Below are 18,150 nucleotides of genomic sequence, written 5' to 3'. Positions count from 1 at the left end.
CATATAATGTACTTTATTTCCTGGCGTTTGTATCTCTCCACGCCTGCATCCACTTGCACTAGCATCATCATCATTAACAATGCAAGAAACAAAGAGCCAAGATGATATAGAAACGTGACATCATCAATCCAGCCACAGCACTTTATTCTATTCACACAGTGCATTTCCTTGGAACACAATATATAATTTAATATCAATATAAAACTCCATTTGTGTATATAAATTATGCATTCAATACAGCAGCTCTGATATATACTATTAAGCTTTGGTACAGTGGTACATTTCTGTATGTGAGTGGGTGTATGTTGTGTGCGTGTGTGTGTGTTTGTGTGAGAGAGTGTGCACATGCTTGTTATGAGTGTGAACGGAGTACCCTGTGGGCATCAAGAGGAAGGTAGGTGTAGGTGAGGGAGTGTGTGTTAAGAATGTGTGTGTATGCATGTAGGTTCACACAAAAACTGAAGTATCAGCGCTCCATCCGTCGAGACATCATCAGTACTGTGCGCTCCAGGCCGGGGCACTGAGGTTGGTGCAGCTGGGAGGATGGCAGCTGCCGTGGTGGGGGGGTGGGGGCACCACGCAGCAGTAGCCCGCCTCCCCACCAACTCCTGTCACAACTTTACTTTGGGGATAGGAGACTGAAACACCTCCCTGCAGAAAAAAGAAAGTAAAGTTGGAGTAAAGAACTTGCAAACACAAGCACTTTCTGAAATGCTAAACACTACTTTTGAGGGCTGAGTTGTCGGAGGCTGTCGCGGACCGAGACCTTTGGGTGCTCTGTGTTTACCTGAACTATGCTACGCTGATGAGGGGCTACTGGTGAGTAGGTCCCCAGCACAGCCTGGCCCTGGGTGTGTGAAGACTGCTGCACACCCCCAGCAAACACACCTGCTGCAAAAACACAGTTTTACAAGAGATTATTTTCAACATATTTCTATAATGCAATTTGTTTAGCAAAAGGTTAATTCAGAAATAATTAAGCCACAAGAGAGTTTTACAGTTATTTAAGAACAAAAAGGAAAAATAATTAACAAAAAAGGCAAGGTAATTAACAAACCATTAAAAAAAAAAGACAAAGAGATGGCAAATATTCCAGAAATTGTTCATTGTTAATAGATTACAACAACGTGTCTTCCAAATGAATTCATTATTTTCTGGCAGTGTAAGAACTTGGGTACTTCTCTATTTTTTATTATTTAGACTGACAAAAATCATGTATAATGTATAGTGTGAGTGTTGGATTTGGTTAGTTCCCTTTTTAAATTGATCAATTCCGTATTTACATTTGAATCTTTCTTGTCAATATTAAATAATAACAGCAAAAAAAAAGAATTTTCCCCATATTTCATGCAGTCCTGCTGATGGAGTCATTTCTGTTCTGATGGTGCCGTTTTGATTCTTCTATAATAAATCTTAACTAATTTCAGTTTATTTTCTTAACGCACACAGTTTGCAGCTGTTTTTAATACATTTTCTCAACTAGATGCTTGAAATTCTAAGACATGACAGTGTTGAAATGTGTGTCTCATCGGCCTTTGTCGTTGCGTGGAATAGAAGCAGCAGGAAAAGAGACCGGTTCACTGTGAGACCCTCAGACTACATCTCTGACAGTGTAACGGCCCCCTCCTCTACTGCCACGGCCTCACACACACACACGCACACGCACACGCACACGCACACGCACACAGTACCTGTTGGTTGCGCTGCTTGGCTGTGGATGTGCTGACTAGGTGAGAGAGGCCTGCATGGGTGCTGAGCTGAGGTAGGGTACTGGCTGTAGCAATACACAGGCAACTATCGGAAAATAATATGAAAAATACTAGCTGTATATTTACAATTATTTACCTTAAAACTCTTTGAAATGGCAAAATCAATTTGAAAGACACTAAACCAGAATTTAAGCTTATCAATGCAGAATTTATACATTGTTTTCTTAAAACAGCAATATTTAATACATCTTACATAACAATAAAATAATTGTTTCATGTACTTGCAGTAATCAAAAAATTGACATGACAGCAATTTGGAATCGCTAGGTCTTAATTTTTTAGATGTTTGCAACTTTGCCATCTGTTAGAGGGGATTTTTGGATCCAGTTCTTCAGCCCCAAAGACACCAGAATGTTTAGATAAAGTGTTGTTGAAATATGGAAAAGGTCATGAGGCTTCTAGGTATTATTATAGGCTTATGCAGAACCTGGGCCTGGACAGTCCTCAAAAAGACATGGGAAAGGGATCTGAGTATTCCATTGGATGATGAGGAATGGGACAGAATCTGTAGGAATATTAAAACTATGTCACGCGATGTGAGGGTGCGCCTTATTCAGTTCAAGATTCTCATCACTTCTATTGGACTCCCTCTAGATTGTTTATTTAGAATTGGTCTGGAAAACACACCAAAATTGATGGTAATGTAAGACAGAGGACGGACAATTACCTCATGTCCTATGGTCTTTTGGAATTTTGGACCGGGATACATGATAACCTATGTCGGGACCCAGGTTTCATTCAGCCCAAGATTATTTATTCTGGGATGTGGGTATATCCAACACGGGATGGATAAGCACGTAAGAAGCTGGGTCCAGACTAGTTTAATGATAACCAGACAGATTAAGGGGATGGAGGAATGAAGGGGTGCAGTCAATCCAGGACTAGGCTTGTAAAATGGCTAGGGTGGCGGCGTTTAAAAAAAAAGTCATATAAAACGGTTTACCAGATTGGATGTACTGTATATACTAGAAAATGGAGGGCCCTAAAGAAGCTTTGTACTGGGGAGAGACAATGATGGGCTTATTGTCTTTTTTGTTCCAATTCTGTTGAATGGTTTTGAATATTATAGTTACTGTGTCATCTTTTCTTGATTATTATTTGGGTATTCATGTTTTGTATTTTGATAAAAAAATCAAATTTGTCAATTTCAAAGTTGTTAATCACAAAAAAAAGGGACATGAAAGAGACAAAGTGCATGTGTATCCGTACCTGAGGTGAAGACTGGCAGTAGCTGGGGGGGTTGGGAGGGGGAGGAGCTGCATAGATGTAACCTTGACTAGGAGGGTACAGGGGTGTGGCTTCACTTGCCGACTGACAGCTCACATGAGCAAACTGCGAGGAAAGATCTTCAATCTGTTGGTAAGGAGAAAGGAGGTCAACGTGCGCATGGACTCCCATAAACATACAGGCATACTGTAAACACACTTGTGTGCACCAGACTGTACAATGATACATACTGTGGTGTATGGCTGTGAGGGAGTGACAGGCAACATCTGTGGAGCTGTGTAAGAGACAGATGAGTACTGAACCACCTGAGAGAGATACACATATGGGGATAGAGATAAAAACATAAGAAGCAACATGTATGCATGTCAGTCTGAACATGTGAAACACTTCCTGCTGTGTGTGTGTGTGTGTGTGTGTGTGTGTGTGTGTGTGTGTGTACGCTACCTGCTGCTGTTGATTCTGAGAGGGAAGGCTTTGCAGCTGAGTCTGGCTCCTTATTGGCTGCAGACTGTCCGGAGGGTTGTACACAGCAGGGGTTCCATCAGGGTTCAGGAAAGGCTGCCCTAAAGAGGTCAAAGAATTGAGTAAGATAGATGTGTATGTGTCGTGTGTGTGATCCTACTGGCTACTGGTGTTACTGGAGTGTTATTTACCAGTATGTGGGTTCACTAATATGCTTCCTGGCGGAATCCCATTCTCCATGATGTAGGCACAGTTAGATGGCTGCTCATCTATGATGGGAGGAGAGGAGGGGCAAGTGGTTTGCAGTCGGAAAAGAGCAATGGAGCCTGAGACAGAGAGAGTGAAAAGTGGAAGAGAAAGTAGACATGAGAAAATAAACGGCAAGTAACAAATTCACATTTCAACACCTTACTTTGATAAGAAACTTAACACTCAAGCCCTGCCTGTGCTACAAATATACTGGGTGCAGCAGTGACGGATTTTTCTTGAATATGCGAAGACTTTAGGTGTTCTGTGAAAAATTACAGCTATGGTGTGAAGGTTTCGTGGATTAAGATACATGTTCCCACCAGAAGAACTTCCACTGTTTTTTTGTTAATCAGATGCTGCTGAATAAAGAACAGACATCATTTATAAACAGTGTTTTTCCCAAGTGAGGTGCGGTGATGATATCTGCTAATAAATTTGCTTCCACACACAAGTAGAGAGGAGTGAAGTGTCTCACCCACGATGACTTAATTTACACCTTTGGGTGTGACAAAGAAGTGATAAAACTTCTCAAAGTGTTTTATCTTGATGCAAGGTTCAAAAAACGCACCTGAACCACGTGCGTCCCAGCTTTGGTTAGCAGCTTGGCCAGGTTTCTGGGTGGGACCCGTCCATTGGTAGGAGGAATCAGAGTCTGTGCTGCTCCAAGGTCGGGGGTCGTTACTATAGCGACAGTCAGTCTCAGTGCTACTCTGCCTGCTGCTGCCTGTCCAGCTGGAGCCTGAGCTGTCACGGCTCCCCCTGTGAGGGACATCCAGAATTATCCTAAATCTGGATTTCTGTGTGACAGGCATGCCATTTATGCGACTGGGGGACAAAATCTGGCTGCCAAACTTGCTCATATACCACACCTAATAAAGGCCATGAATGAATTCATTGAGATAAATTATCTATAAATACTTTTCTTCAATAATTTTCAATCACAAAGTAGAATATTTCCAAGAATCCTTAACCCTGATACAGACCCCCCCACCCCCCAAAATTTAGGTCTTCATTTTGTTTCCACTGCAGATTTCTGAAAAGCTCTGTTGCAGCCGGGCTGACCAGATTAGATGATAAATGACTATGCATCTAGGCAGATAGAACTCTACCTCTAATAACGCCTTCTCTTTGGGTCTCAGCATAGGATTGTACTCCTCCACAGCCCTCACACACCACCACACACACACACACACACCACACACACACAACACACACACACACACACACACACACACACACACACACACACACACAACACACACACACACACACACACACACACACACACACCACACAACAACACACACACACACACCACACAGTCCTCATCTGAATATATAAAAAGCTGGAAAGGCACATGGAGAGAATACACTGCAGGCAAGGTTACCTGGTCTCTGCATGGGTGCGCTCCTGGGTGCAGAGTGTCTGTAAAAGTACAGCAGAGAAATTAGTGAGTCTCCTATATGTTCTCTCTCTCTCCTCTCCTCTCTCTCTCTCTCTCTCTCTCTCTCTCTCTCTCTCTCTCTCTCTCTCACCTCTTGGCTAAAGATTCGGTCTCGTGCTCGTTGGTATTCCTCCTCTCTCTCCTCCATTGACTTACTTTGCTTCTCCCGTAAAGGGTGAAATCGGGTCTGTAGGGAGAGAAATGGGAACATGTCAAAATGCTGATAGGATACAATCAATGTCAATTATAGAACAAATTCCACGGAGACAAGCAACTATAGAGCTAGGAGGACAGACAGACCTGGTCATCTAAGCTGTTGTCTCTCTTCAAAATAATTTTCCACTGGTGGATCTCTTCTGTCTTGTCCTTATGCACCTTGTCCAGAAAACGCTGCTCCGGTCTTGAAGACAAGCAAATAACAACTGTTGTTAGTTAACAACAAACGCTAAAAGGCAAGGATTTACATGCAGAGACACATTATGCGTGCTTACATGCGTGTGCTGCTCGTCCTGTTGATGATGACAGACTTGCCTGTCTGGTCTACATTGTGCTCCATGCCGAAGTAGGCCGCCACCCGATGGACCAGCATTCGGTGGTAGGACGACATGTGAGGGAACTTCTTATAGGGGCTGAGATGTGAGAAGAGAGGCAGGTTAAAAAAAGACACAGTGATAGGGAAAAGGAAGGATAGAGGCAGAGAGGAAAACAAGTATATAATGAGAAGGAGACAAAAGAAAGTTGGAGGGAGGAAGAAAGGTGAAAGATATAGAAGGTAGGTAGATTGAGACTGGTTGTATTTTTTGACTTAAGTCCAATTTCATCCCGGTGGCTCAAACACACCCACAATAACAAAACTGGCTCAATATAATAGATCAGTACACTAGATAATCTGTATGGACAGAATTATAATATATGAACTGGAAATTATCTCAAATTAGCATAAACGCGTATTCAGTCATTAATAGGATTTAGCATGCATACATGTTTTATGTCAGCATGTTTAAGCAAATAGATAGCTCAATGAGGACTAAACGTTATGTACACACGCACACACACACACCTATTGCTGACGATGAAGTCAATCATGTCCTGCTCCAGTTTAAGCAGCATCATGCGGTCTCTGGGGTTGCTGTTGAGGGTGTTGATGATAAACTGGTGCAGGTCTATGCCGGTGGAGTCGGTGTACTCCACGCTGGACTCTGAGAGTGTCACAAGCAGGCAGGATGTATTACGAGACAATAAAATAAAAAATACAGAAACTACACTGCGATATTAAACACCCCGGGAGAACTACATTTAAATAGTGGCACTGAATCCCGCTTTATTACATTTTATTTGCTTTGTCTTGTCTCTCTTTTATGAGATATCTCACTCTATCACACACACACACACACACACACACACACACACACACACACACACACACCACACACACCACACACACACACACACACACACACACACACACACCTTTGGACAGTGGAATGTTTCTTTGGATCTGTGCTGTTCTCCTGTTCATCCTCCTTACAGGACGTTCTCTCGTCATGGCAGCTAGATGAAATGTTTGCGTCGGAGATGCCTGAGAGACAAGAACAAAAAATTATGACGGTAATGATGAGAAGGGGAGGATGAACTGGTGTTATGTTTGTGTGTGTGTGTGTGTGTGTGTGTGTGGTGTGTGTGTGTGTGTGTGTGTGTGTGTGTGTGTGTGTGTGTGTGTGTGTTACTTGGGTTCCTTCAACGTGGGTTCTCTCACAGACAGCCATACTCCGCACTAACTTTCCTCTGGCCTGAAATACACAAGCAAGTAATACAATTCATAGAGTATAATACATAGATAAGTAAGTAAGAAAGAATAATGAGCAGCAGAATTATTTTTAGCTTACCTTAACTTTTTTCTTTGGTTGCACCTGGTTACAGTTTTTCTGCGTGTGAGGACACAATTTGTCATAAAGTGAGAAGTGGTAGTGGGAGGGGGGGTGGGATGCATAATTTGAAAGTGGTATATTATTAATGTGGCACACTACATTTTGTGTCGCTCACCTGCTGCACCAGCTTCTTACTGTCCTTGTGACACTCCTCGTCCTCCTGATTGCTGGAAGACAGACATGGCGAAGGGGAAGGGCAGCTGATAATTTCACATGACGTCACATCACAGGGTTTTAGGAGGACATCTTTACTTTCTACAGCTGCTTCAGTCATCCTTCTAAACAATGCAAAACATGGATTAATGACACTGTGTTTACCCACATAACATCTACATTTGAATACAGTATTACTGCTGTTTAAAGATATCTTTGCCCCCATTTGCATGAGTCTGTGTATGTGTATATGCTGTATCTACCTATCTGGCGTTGTTTACTGGAGAGCCTCACAGGTGAATGATGAGGTCAAATATCCCATGTTCCCACAGGGCAGCCAGAAATGCAATTATCCTCTCCGCACGTGCCCTTCTCGGCTCTTTACTGTCAATGGAAAATGGCCTGAAGAGATCGAAAAACACAGGAGAAGAGCCAGTGTAGTGGCCACGTTACAACGGCGCACGCACAGGCACACACACAGGCACGCACACGAGCACGCACACAGGCACGCAACCCAGCCGCACACACGCCACACACGCACTCAGCACGCACGCACCGCACGCACCGCCCCACGCACCACGCAACGCACGCACGCACGCACGCAGCGCACGCCACGCACGTCACGCAACACGCACGCACGCACGCACACGCAGCACCACGCCCACGCACGCACGCACGACACCAGAACGCACGACGCACGCCGCACCACGCACGCACACACACCGCACACACACCACACACACACACACACAACACACCCACAACACACACACACACACCAACACACCCACACACACACACAACACACACACACCCACACACACACACACACACAACACACACACACACACCACACACACACACACCACACACACACACACACCCCCAACACGCCCGCACGCACGCACGCACTCACGCACCACACCACGCAACACACGCCACAGCACCACCCACACACACACACACAACCCTCATAGCTGCTGGAAATGACATCAAGTAGCTAAGCTTGTGTGTGATTGTGTGTGTTAACCTCTCTCGGCTTCCCAAATGCTCTGTTACTGTAAGTGTTCCTTTGCATGTTTGTGAAGGTAGCATTGAAGTCATGTGGTTCTATGTGGTATTTGAATGTGTATTTACATGTGTGTAGCTGAACACATGTCTTGTGTGTTTGCATGAGTGTGTCCTTAAGCTTTTCTTAGAAACAGCAGCTGTGGAGAGTATCATCCGATCCGCCAGCACTGATATTCCCAGAATGCCAAGCTGAGTCTCTGATCCCAGTGGTGAGAGTATTGCAGAGACCAAAGAGATAGACACACACAAGAGGAAGTGGCATTCCACAATCTTTTCCTGAAGGGCCAACTGTATTCAATAGGGACACATTCTGCTGTAACACGGACCTCAAGGGGACACTTATTCATGTAACACCTGGGACAGAATAACGAGCTCAGAGAATGCAGAGTCCCACAACATGGTTATTTAACACCCGACTGGAGATTATTGCACTTAAAAAAAAAAAAACACCTCTGTCAGTCTATGTGCAATCAAAGTGGTGTTTACTTCCCAATGCCGCCTCAATGAAACACAATATATGACACCCAGCAAAGATATTCTTAGTATGATAGAAAGGCGCCTGGCATCTCTGCATGTTGGTCTAAAATGTTATAATGGGAACATCATCAAACTCAATGTGGTACTTTACAATTATAATTGGTTGAAAACATGCTGTACTTTATGTGTTACTGTGTGAAAACATAACCCTATAGTTAGCATGTTTTTATTGATATAGCATATTCATGGGGGTTTTCTAGAAAAAATAGCCATGGGATATGAAACCTCCCTGAATTGGTGATTATAGAACAGGGCAATGCTCTCTATGAATTGAAAATATGTGATTCCGTTTTATTTAGACATGTAACAACTAGTCAATTAATCGATCAACAGAAAATAAATGGGTAACTAACTTCATTTCAGTAACAATTAAAGCAAAAAATGCCAGACAATTTTATTTTTTCAGCTTTATGTAAAGAGTTGCCACTTTTCCTATACTTATATAAAAGCACATAGAATGTCTTTGCATTTTGGATTGTTGGTCGGATGATGATTATTATTATTATTATATTTCAATACTTTCTCACGTTGAACAATTATTCAACTTTACAGATAATTGATTAATCAACCTAGGGAATACTACCTAGGGAAGACACTTAAACACTCTTTAGGACATCATAATTTGGAAGACTCCCTAATGTGCAGTTGGCATGTTCTTGCTGACCTGTCCTTAAGCCAAACAGACTAGCTCCATGTGTGCTGCACTGTCACTGACCCTGACATTAGACCTCACAGAGGGGAGGGGCAAAGGAAACAACACATCTCCTTTAATTAATGCAATCAAAGAAGTTTTGTGTAAAAAATAGGAGAAAGCATGTTGGTATTAAACTGTATTAGAGCTGTGAATTGAGAGCAATACCATCAAACAGGGACATGCCATGAGTGGGACAGAGAGGGAAAAGAACGACGTAGAGCAGATGAATGGGAAGGCAAGGGAAGCAGGGTATGAAGAGAGATGATAAAAGAGTCTGCAGGAGCTTTAAAGGTAAAGAGGGGTGAAGGAAGACGATGGCGAAAGAGGAAAGTGAAGAATTTGTGATAGAGAGGCTTGCAGTACAGTCTGCCTCGGGGCTTTTCAGCCGACGGCTGTGAAGAGGGGATTTGAGTGGAGCTACCAGTTTTTGAGCTGAGCGCTGCAGAAGCAGCCGGCCGCCTGGGGAGAAGGTGTGACACGATCATTAGCGCGTGACGGATGGCGGCAGGGGGCAGGGAGCGCCAGTACCCGCTACATCATCATCCATCTGCTGCTCTTCCACGAAGCCTCCAGCCTTAGAACCACCTACTCACCAGGACACCTTTCTTCTCCAGCCAAAAGCTGCCTGGCTCTACACTGACACACAGGCAGGCCAGTGGGGAAATATCCAAAAGCTACTTAAGATGCCCATTGTCAGCTCCACCAAGTTGCATTAAGTGCTTAAGCCCAGTGCAATCCTGTTTGTAATTAAGAAGACCACTGAAAAAATATATGTTTAAATACCAGGACTATAAATATTAGTGGCAGTTTAACAGTAAGGTCTACTATTTTACCGTGTAAGCTTGGATTTATTATCCTGCCCTCTGTACTTTCAGACATTTATCTGTACATTTTTCTCATCTCTAAGGACTTGCTAGTCTGGATTCTTTTTTTACTTGCACCCTTCCATCTCCTGAAAAGCAAACAGAATAGAAATAGAAAATAGAAATCATCAGTGCCTGTGGTCCCAGAAGCTGATTGTGTTTTGTCTCTGAGGTTGCGGCTGAATTTAAAAAGGAGATTTGTGATGTTTTCTCCCTCAGCTCTGAGCTCATTAGGAAATGATTCAGCAAGAGACTCAGAACTAGAGAGCAGGTCTCTCTGGTTTAAAATAATTGAGAATTTTGAGGCAAAGCATTCAGTGCTTTGTTTATCCATAATCTGTACAGCCTTTGCCCCGGAGTCTGTAATTGGACTGCTTTCCTTTCCCTCTTACAGTATATGGGGTATTTTAAATTTTCACTTACAAATTTGTTTGTTTTTTAATATATATTTTGTTGCATCTTGTGTGCCTGCACCTTTTACATTTGCAGCTGAATTCTTCCCATTCTGTGCACATTTTATTTTATGTCCTTGCTGCTGCAAATTTAAGTCATATAAAACAGGGCATGCATTATTTCACTATCTACTTTAAGACAAGCAAAGAACAGAAAGTAGGCTACCCATGAGAAGAAATGTAGGTTACACCGTCCTTTGCGCAGCCACCAGCTTTATTACCAAAGTGACTTGTGGGTGCGACAGCTGTGTCGCTCTGCAGCTGAACTCAAACCTCAAGACGGAGGGGGGGAGACTGCACATATTCAACACAGTACAGTAGCAAGTGCTGGTGTTAAAGGGCTACTTCACACAAAATTATGCTTCGCAACTCTTTATAGTTCAGTTTACAACTGATGGCATCTTCACTGTGTCGCACGTTTAAACGGAGGATGCGGTAAGTAAGCAAACAAACAGGTGTTATCTTCATGCACAACTTCTGTGACATCCTGTTGACCTACATGACGGGACAAACCGATAAAGGAGCACGATTGGGTTTGTGCGATCTACTCAGGATGGGTAAATGCAGGAAACCGATGGGAACCGTGTCTCATAAGAGTGTGCGTGTGTTTGTGTGTCGCATTACCGTGACCCAGGCTAAGCTGCCACACCGGGCTATTTTTACACCCGGGAGGGAGTGGACCTCCTGCTCCGGGACTTGACCGTGCTGTCAGCTGCATGTGGATCAGCGCAAAAGACGGTGGGCAAAGGATACACAGCAGGAACTCAGTATTAGCTACAGAAAAGGACTTTTGTCTTACAGAAACACGGTGACACATAGACAACTTAAATCGCCTTAAAACTCACATTTGTACACTCAAACACACACAAGCCACAATACAAATATAGAGACAGCCATCTGGTTAAAATCCATAAATAAAAAAAAATTGATATACTGGCTCCTAAATTAACGTTATCATTCATTCAGAGGTGTACCTAACGTTACAAACCCAGGGGAAATGCGACAGATAGCTAGTTAGAGCCCTTAATTTAACCGTCAACTGAACAGAGTTTCGGCTAAATAATAAATATTTCTTAACCCAGTGTGTTCTTTTATCGCCCTGACCCATGATGTGGTGTGTGAACAATATTGCAAAAGTACAAGCAACAAGGGACGGCGCTGTCTAAAACAGCAACACAAGACAGAAAAAAGAATTGACGTCCACCAACGGTTAACGCTAACCGTTAATCAAGCTAGCTAGTCGGAGAGATGTCTTCGCGGTGAGAATGTCCGTTAGCTTACCGTGAGGTGATGTCTTCCTCCCTCCGTGGGCTTCTGCCGGTGTAGCCTACCGACCGACCTGACGTTACTGCTGTCTGTTGACTGTGAGGTCCGTTGCTCCTCCTCCGTCTTTTGCCTGTCTCTGTGGGGAGCAGGGGAGCACGGGGGGAGGAGAAAGGAGGGAAAGGAGGAGGGCCGACAGCTCTGTGCTCTGAACCGAGCCACGCGCCCACGCACACGCGAGCAATGCACGAGACCCAGCCCTCCACCAGCCCACTCATCTCCATCTCTGTCCCTGTCTCTCGCTCCCATACAAACTGTCTGTCTCTCTTAATTGTCTTCCATTTCCTTTTGAACTCAATTATATATCCCCTGGCTATGCAATATTACTATTGCAATAACTGACTTTAACACTTGAAGGGACACAACAAGAAATACTCTCTTAAAGCTTTGTCAACGTAAAGATTTTCTTCGTATAAATTAGTGGACTGTACATTTTCCTGAAGGCTACCTACAGTAAGTAGCCTTCACATCTCTGTGTACTTCAGTTGAGTATTTGCATTCCATGTTGTGTTGTAGGTAGCATTGCCTACTTTTTTCTTCACTACATTTATTTGACAGGTTTATGGTTACTTTAAACATTAAGACTTTAGACACAATGAGCTAAGACCCCATTATAGATTAAACCATCCAACATATGAGGTAGTCTAAATTAGCATCCCCTCAACCAGCTACAACTGTTAAACGCTGCCTACACATTAGTTCTCACAAGGCCTATTTTATGCATTGTGAGTAGGCCATTTTTATTTAGCTTTGCTTGATACTTTAAGTACATTTTGCTAATAATAGGCTACTTTTATTAGCTTTTTTACTTTTACGTAATCAACATTTTCAATGCAGGACTTTTACCTGTAAAGTAGCATTTTCATATTGTAGTATTGCTAATTTTACTTCAAAAGACCTGAATAAGTTGGAAAAAACAGGAAGTTCACATGGTCAAATTAACACTGTACACCCTGAAAGCATATTAATTAAAGGACAGCCTTGTAGAGACTGATAAAATCTGGCAGCCTCTCTGTTACAAGTATAAGTCCTGCATTGAAAATGTTACTCAAGTAAATGTAAGTATCATCAGGAAAATGTATTCAAAATAAAAATACTCAATGCAGAAAAATCCTCAAATTTTAGAAGCTGGAAACAATCAAAACAGTGTTGAATTGTAAAATAATTTTAGCTGTACTTGTAGGCCTATATATTATTCGGTGGTTTAAATTTATAATAAAACATTGTATTTTGATCAGTATGCTCTTTAAAAACCAACATGTGTAATACGTATTACAGAGGATGAGACCTCAGTGCAGTGATAGCTACAGCCTTGGCCAGTAGACGTGGTATTCTTAACCCTAAAGCTGAATCATCAAGTCTATTCCATCTAAATCTATCTTTGGTTTCACCACAGCAGACACAAGTATTAAGATATCTTTTTATGTGGATGGCATTTGTTGAATGTTACCAAGCTCAATATCTGTATCATGGCCAGGTCCATTTTAAAAATACTGAGGTCATATGCCCAAGTCCAGTGATGGCTACAGCCCTGATTGCACCCATTCTTAACAAATATAATCAATTGGGGGAGCTGGCCAGATTAACCTGATAGGGTCCAGGGCAAAAATAAGCAATTAATCCCCCATTCTTTCCCATGCAATGTGTACAGTTTTGTCATGCTGTTATACTATCTTTAGTTAATTATTTCCCACAGTTAGTATGTGTACTGTCAGTAACCTTTATCTGTGTGCTTAATTGCAAAATAAGTATGGACTTCTTAAAAGTCTTCATGTAATCAGAAACTATGTGCACACCCACACAGCTAATTTTAAAAGTCTCTCCTTGTCAACAGGTCATGTTGGGAAAGTACCTTATGATGTTTAACAATTTCTACAAAAGAAGACCCAATGCGAGAATAAACTGGAAACACAGATCTAGGAGGAAATAGGACCATCAAGTCAAGAGCAGATTCATTTTTGTTCTATTAATTCTCATCTCATTCAGTTCAGTCATTCACAGACTCCATTATTCAAGGACAGAATTACACAGATATAACCTGAGATCTCTCCAATAAGTGATAAATGTAGCCTGGAGAAGGAAGACTGACTTTGCAGTTTCACCCCTTGTCCCAAGACAGAAAATTAGGGCTCTGAACTTTCTGTAGAGGTTAATATCAATATTGAACCAGAATCTCAGAACTGATCTCAACAAATATAGTATTTTGGAAATATCTTCCTGCTCTTGTACTATATAAACAATAGGCAATACATGTCCATACTGTATATATATATATATATATATATATATATATATATATAATTTTAAATAAATATTATAATGACTTATAGGGGCACCAGATTCACAGTTATAACCACAAACTACAGAGATGACTTATTGCAAGACTCAGGATGTGCGTCATCCAAAAGCCAGGAGACATTGCTATGTGTGTGCATCACTGCTCTCTCTCCTTCTACACACACACACACACACACACACACACACACATGCATGTATCACTGTTTGAATGACACTTCACTGACTTACAAGAATGCTTTTACTGTGTCTCAAAATTATGCAGCTAATCAAATTGGAGTCATCCACAGACAACTGGTGTGCATATAATCTAAAATCTGTCCTACAAGGTGGTTGCCCATGACACACACACACACACACACACACACCACACACACACACACACACACACACACACACACACACACACACACACACACACACACACACACACACACACACACACACACACACACACACACCACACCACACACACACACACACACACACACACACACACACCTGCTGTCTGTTGGTTCTGGCACTATGGTTGGCATGTGTGCACACAGGACAGAGACTCGGTGGCGCTCGTTTCCCGTTGAGTGTGCACAGAAATACTGCTACTGTTGTGGCATGTTATATAAACATACCTCATTAGAAAGCACACAGCTGATTGTGTGTTTTGTGTTTTGTGTGTGTGTGTGTGTGTGTGTGTGTGATACTGTTACATCAGTTCCTGGGCCTGCAGGGATGTCTGTTTAAAGACCTTACTAGAACTGGGATCAGTGGCCCTCCTTTCAGCCAGGCCGTGAAGGGTAAACTCACTACCTCCTCTAATAGACACATAAAGTAAGCGAGATGAGAAGGCTGATATCACTAATGTCTGTACGGTAAATATGAAGCTGGAGCCAGCAACTGGTTAGCTTAGCTTAGCATACACTGAAAACAAGGGAAAACGGTCTAAAGACAACAAAAGCGCTTACCAGCACCTCAAAAGTTCACTAATTAATACAATATATCTTGTCAGTTTATTATGTACATAAGTGAAGTGTAAAAAACACAATTTCCCATTTTTCTAAGTAGTTAACTTTCTTTAATCTTAACTGGTTGCCTGTCACATAACCTAAAATTAGGTGCTAGGCTAGCTGTTTCAGGACTATAGGCTAACCAGCTGCTGGCATTAACTTCTAATATCGTACGCATGTTTTTCATTTAACTCTTGGTAAGAAAGCAAACAGGTATATTTCCCACAATTTTAAACTATTCCTTTTACTATGAGATAGTCACTAGTTTTATGGATGTAATGGGCTTGCCAGTTTTTATTTACCATTACATCACAGCTCTATAGTGACTTACACCACTGGTTATGAATGTGCCCGAGACATAGCTATCTTCTTAGATCCTTGGTGTGTGTAAATGTCTGTGTGTGTGTGTGTGTACAAGAGATCGAGTGACACCTCAACAAGTGAAGCTCATGAATATTAATAGGGGTCTCATGAATATTTAGAGGGTGTGCTATGAATATTTAAACTATGATGGAGCATGTGGCCGGGTGACTAGACAGCCACAGACAAGAAACAGACAAATAGACCTCCTTCTTTGCTTCTTAACCTCAGTGAGACACAGCAGCACAGCCTTTCTTTTAGGCTACATTAATTATAATTAAGAATGCATAATTTTTACGTTTTTTGTTTCATGTGAACTGTTGCTCAGGATAAGAATAATGGTCTTTGTGATATTTTGCAACAGACTTGCTGCTTTCTGAGGTAAAACATGCCGAGTGGAGGATTCCTAATTCAAATGTTACACACTGTCCAAATCATAAGGATAGTATATAAATACACATAGAAGTTGTTGAAAATGTATTCCTAATAAAGATACTGTACATTTCCCTTAGATTAGATTAGATTTAACTTTATTGTCATTACACATGTACAGGTACCAAATGCAGTTTGGGTCTAACCAGAAGTGCAATAGCAGTAAGTGCAAGATATACAATGGTTTCATAAGTGCAGCATGGATATGTACTGAATAAATATAGAAAGGAATACTATTATAATATAAGTTTAGGCTCATTTGTGCATTCTGTAATCTTATCTAGGCTATATTTGATTGACTGTATTTATTTAACTTTGCCCACTCTGTACATGTTACACCTGCTGGCTTTTAGTACTGTTTATCACAAAACCAGACTCATTCTACTGTACATGTTATTTACTGGTTTCTGTCCATAATACTGTACATATTGTAGTTACATTAGTGGCATATCACAGCTGCCATTCAATTGTACGGTACATTTTGTTTATTGTGTAATTAGACGCTAAACTGCATTTTGTTTTGACTATAAGTTAATGGTGAACTTCTAACTGTTTTTGTGCCTATAAGTGACTAATGTGGACAACAGTTGGTCCAGTATTGAACGAGAGCCCTGTAACCGACTGTAACGCCACAAAACAGGCTGCAAAGCAAAAGGTCATCATACCTAAGTTAGACACGTAAAATAACAATCTATCTAATAATCTATCTGTGGCAAAACCAGCCCTTTTAGTGGCTGTAGATTAACGGTACATCATTGCCCCATAGGATTACATTTTTCGGCTGCAGGGCTCTTGCTCAATACTGGGCCAATTTCAAAAAGATGTTGTCCCCATTAGTCACTTAGACATGGGAAAATGGGGTCCAAGTTGAAAAATAAGGAAGTTCCTCTTTAAATCTAAAACAATCATAATTTTTTATGTAAAATATCTGATTATATATTATGTATGAAAGACAATTTGAATCCCTATGATAAATAGTCATTAATGCCTATGTCAGAAAACCTATTATTCTCAAAAGATTCAAAAATCATGGTCATTTACATAATGGATTACAGAATTCTATGACCATTTTAATATCCCTGCAGGTGCTCTTTTTTATACGGTGAATGGTAAGTGAAAGATCCTCTGAAAAGGTTACATCTTAAAATAGTGTGTGTAGACACAGAGTCACAATTCTGCACCACAACAGCATTTACATTAGTAACACAGACATCACAGTTCTCATTGGTAGGATGGGGAAGATGTTGCTGCTGTTTTGCAAACAAAGAATTTGCTTCCAAATGCATATAAAGCTGTCAAAATTGTTAATGAAGTCACATAGGGACTAGAAAAGGAGTAAAATATAGGAATACAGATCGCAATGTAGGGTCCAGGATAAAGGAGAGACCCCTTGAGAAGGTTTCAATTCATTAATTGATAATTAATTAGAGATCATTTGGTGCTTCATTTCCCACCCACAAGAGAAACAAAAATACCCGTTTAATGAGGCTCCTGTGGTCTTAACTGTACCTGTATATGAGTCAAAAAAACTAAAAAAAAGCCCTGATGTAACCCCATAGGGAAAGTGGATGATGAATTTAGATGCGGTGCGTCAGCAGTCAGAATTACAAAACTATGAGCACAGTGAGAAATAATATGGGTTTGAATGTGGGTTGGCCTGAAATTGCGCACTCAGATTGTGCCAGCACAGAGCTAAAACAGTTAGGAGCTTAGGAGAGGGGTGAAGGAAGCATCAGTATAAAGAATCCTCCTTACTGGTTTTATTTTCTGATCAATGAGAGTGACTTACTGTGGATCACCTTCCGCTGTATGTAAGTCATCCAAGATGGGTTTATGCTCTGTGGACAGGCTCAATGTACACACACACACACACACACACACACACAC

At 41.6% G+C, this 18,150-nt stretch overlaps 1 protein-coding gene across 2 annotated transcripts; it reads right to left on the bottom strand.

Annotated features, from left to right (window-relative positions):
- Positions 1-12,362, bottom strand: arpp21 (cAMP-regulated phosphoprotein, 21). 2 transcript variants are annotated; one of them, XM_032534806.1, is made up of 20 exons: positions 12,131-12,362; positions 7,496-7,634; positions 7,195-7,357; positions 7,038-7,076; positions 6,879-6,941; positions 6,622-6,730; positions 6,212-6,350; positions 5,643-5,780; positions 5,452-5,551; positions 5,243-5,338; positions 5,094-5,132; positions 4,821-4,870; positions 4,276-4,469; positions 3,650-3,784; positions 3,441-3,559; positions 3,227-3,301; positions 2,979-3,122; positions 1,692-1,794; positions 788-891; positions 1-651 (listed from the first exon to the last, which is right to left on the bottom strand). In XM_032534806.1, exons 3-20 carry the CDS (start codon positions 7,351-7,353, stop codon positions 493-495), a joined length of 1,965 nt encoding a protein of 654 aa, XP_032390697.1. In that variant the 5' UTR covers positions 7,354-7,357; positions 7,496-7,634; positions 12,131-12,362; the 3' UTR covers positions 1-492. The 2 variants fall into 2 exon arrangements, with proteins under 2 accessions (XP_032390697.1, XP_032390698.1); XM_032534807.1 differs by having other exon boundaries at positions 788-884; positions 4,821-4,871; positions 5,095-5,132.
- Between the last annotated feature and the right edge of the window lie 5,788 nt (positions 12,363-18,150).

The sequence above is a fragment of the Etheostoma spectabile genome, chromosome 14 (genome assembly GCF_008692095.1).
Source record: "Etheostoma spectabile isolate EspeVRDwgs_2016 chromosome 14, UIUC_Espe_1.0, whole genome shotgun sequence".
NCBI lineage: Eukaryota > Metazoa > Chordata > Actinopteri > Perciformes > Percidae > Etheostoma > Etheostoma spectabile.
Note: the sequence above shows the minus strand (reverse complement) of the source record. Positions and strands in the feature narration are given on the sequence as shown.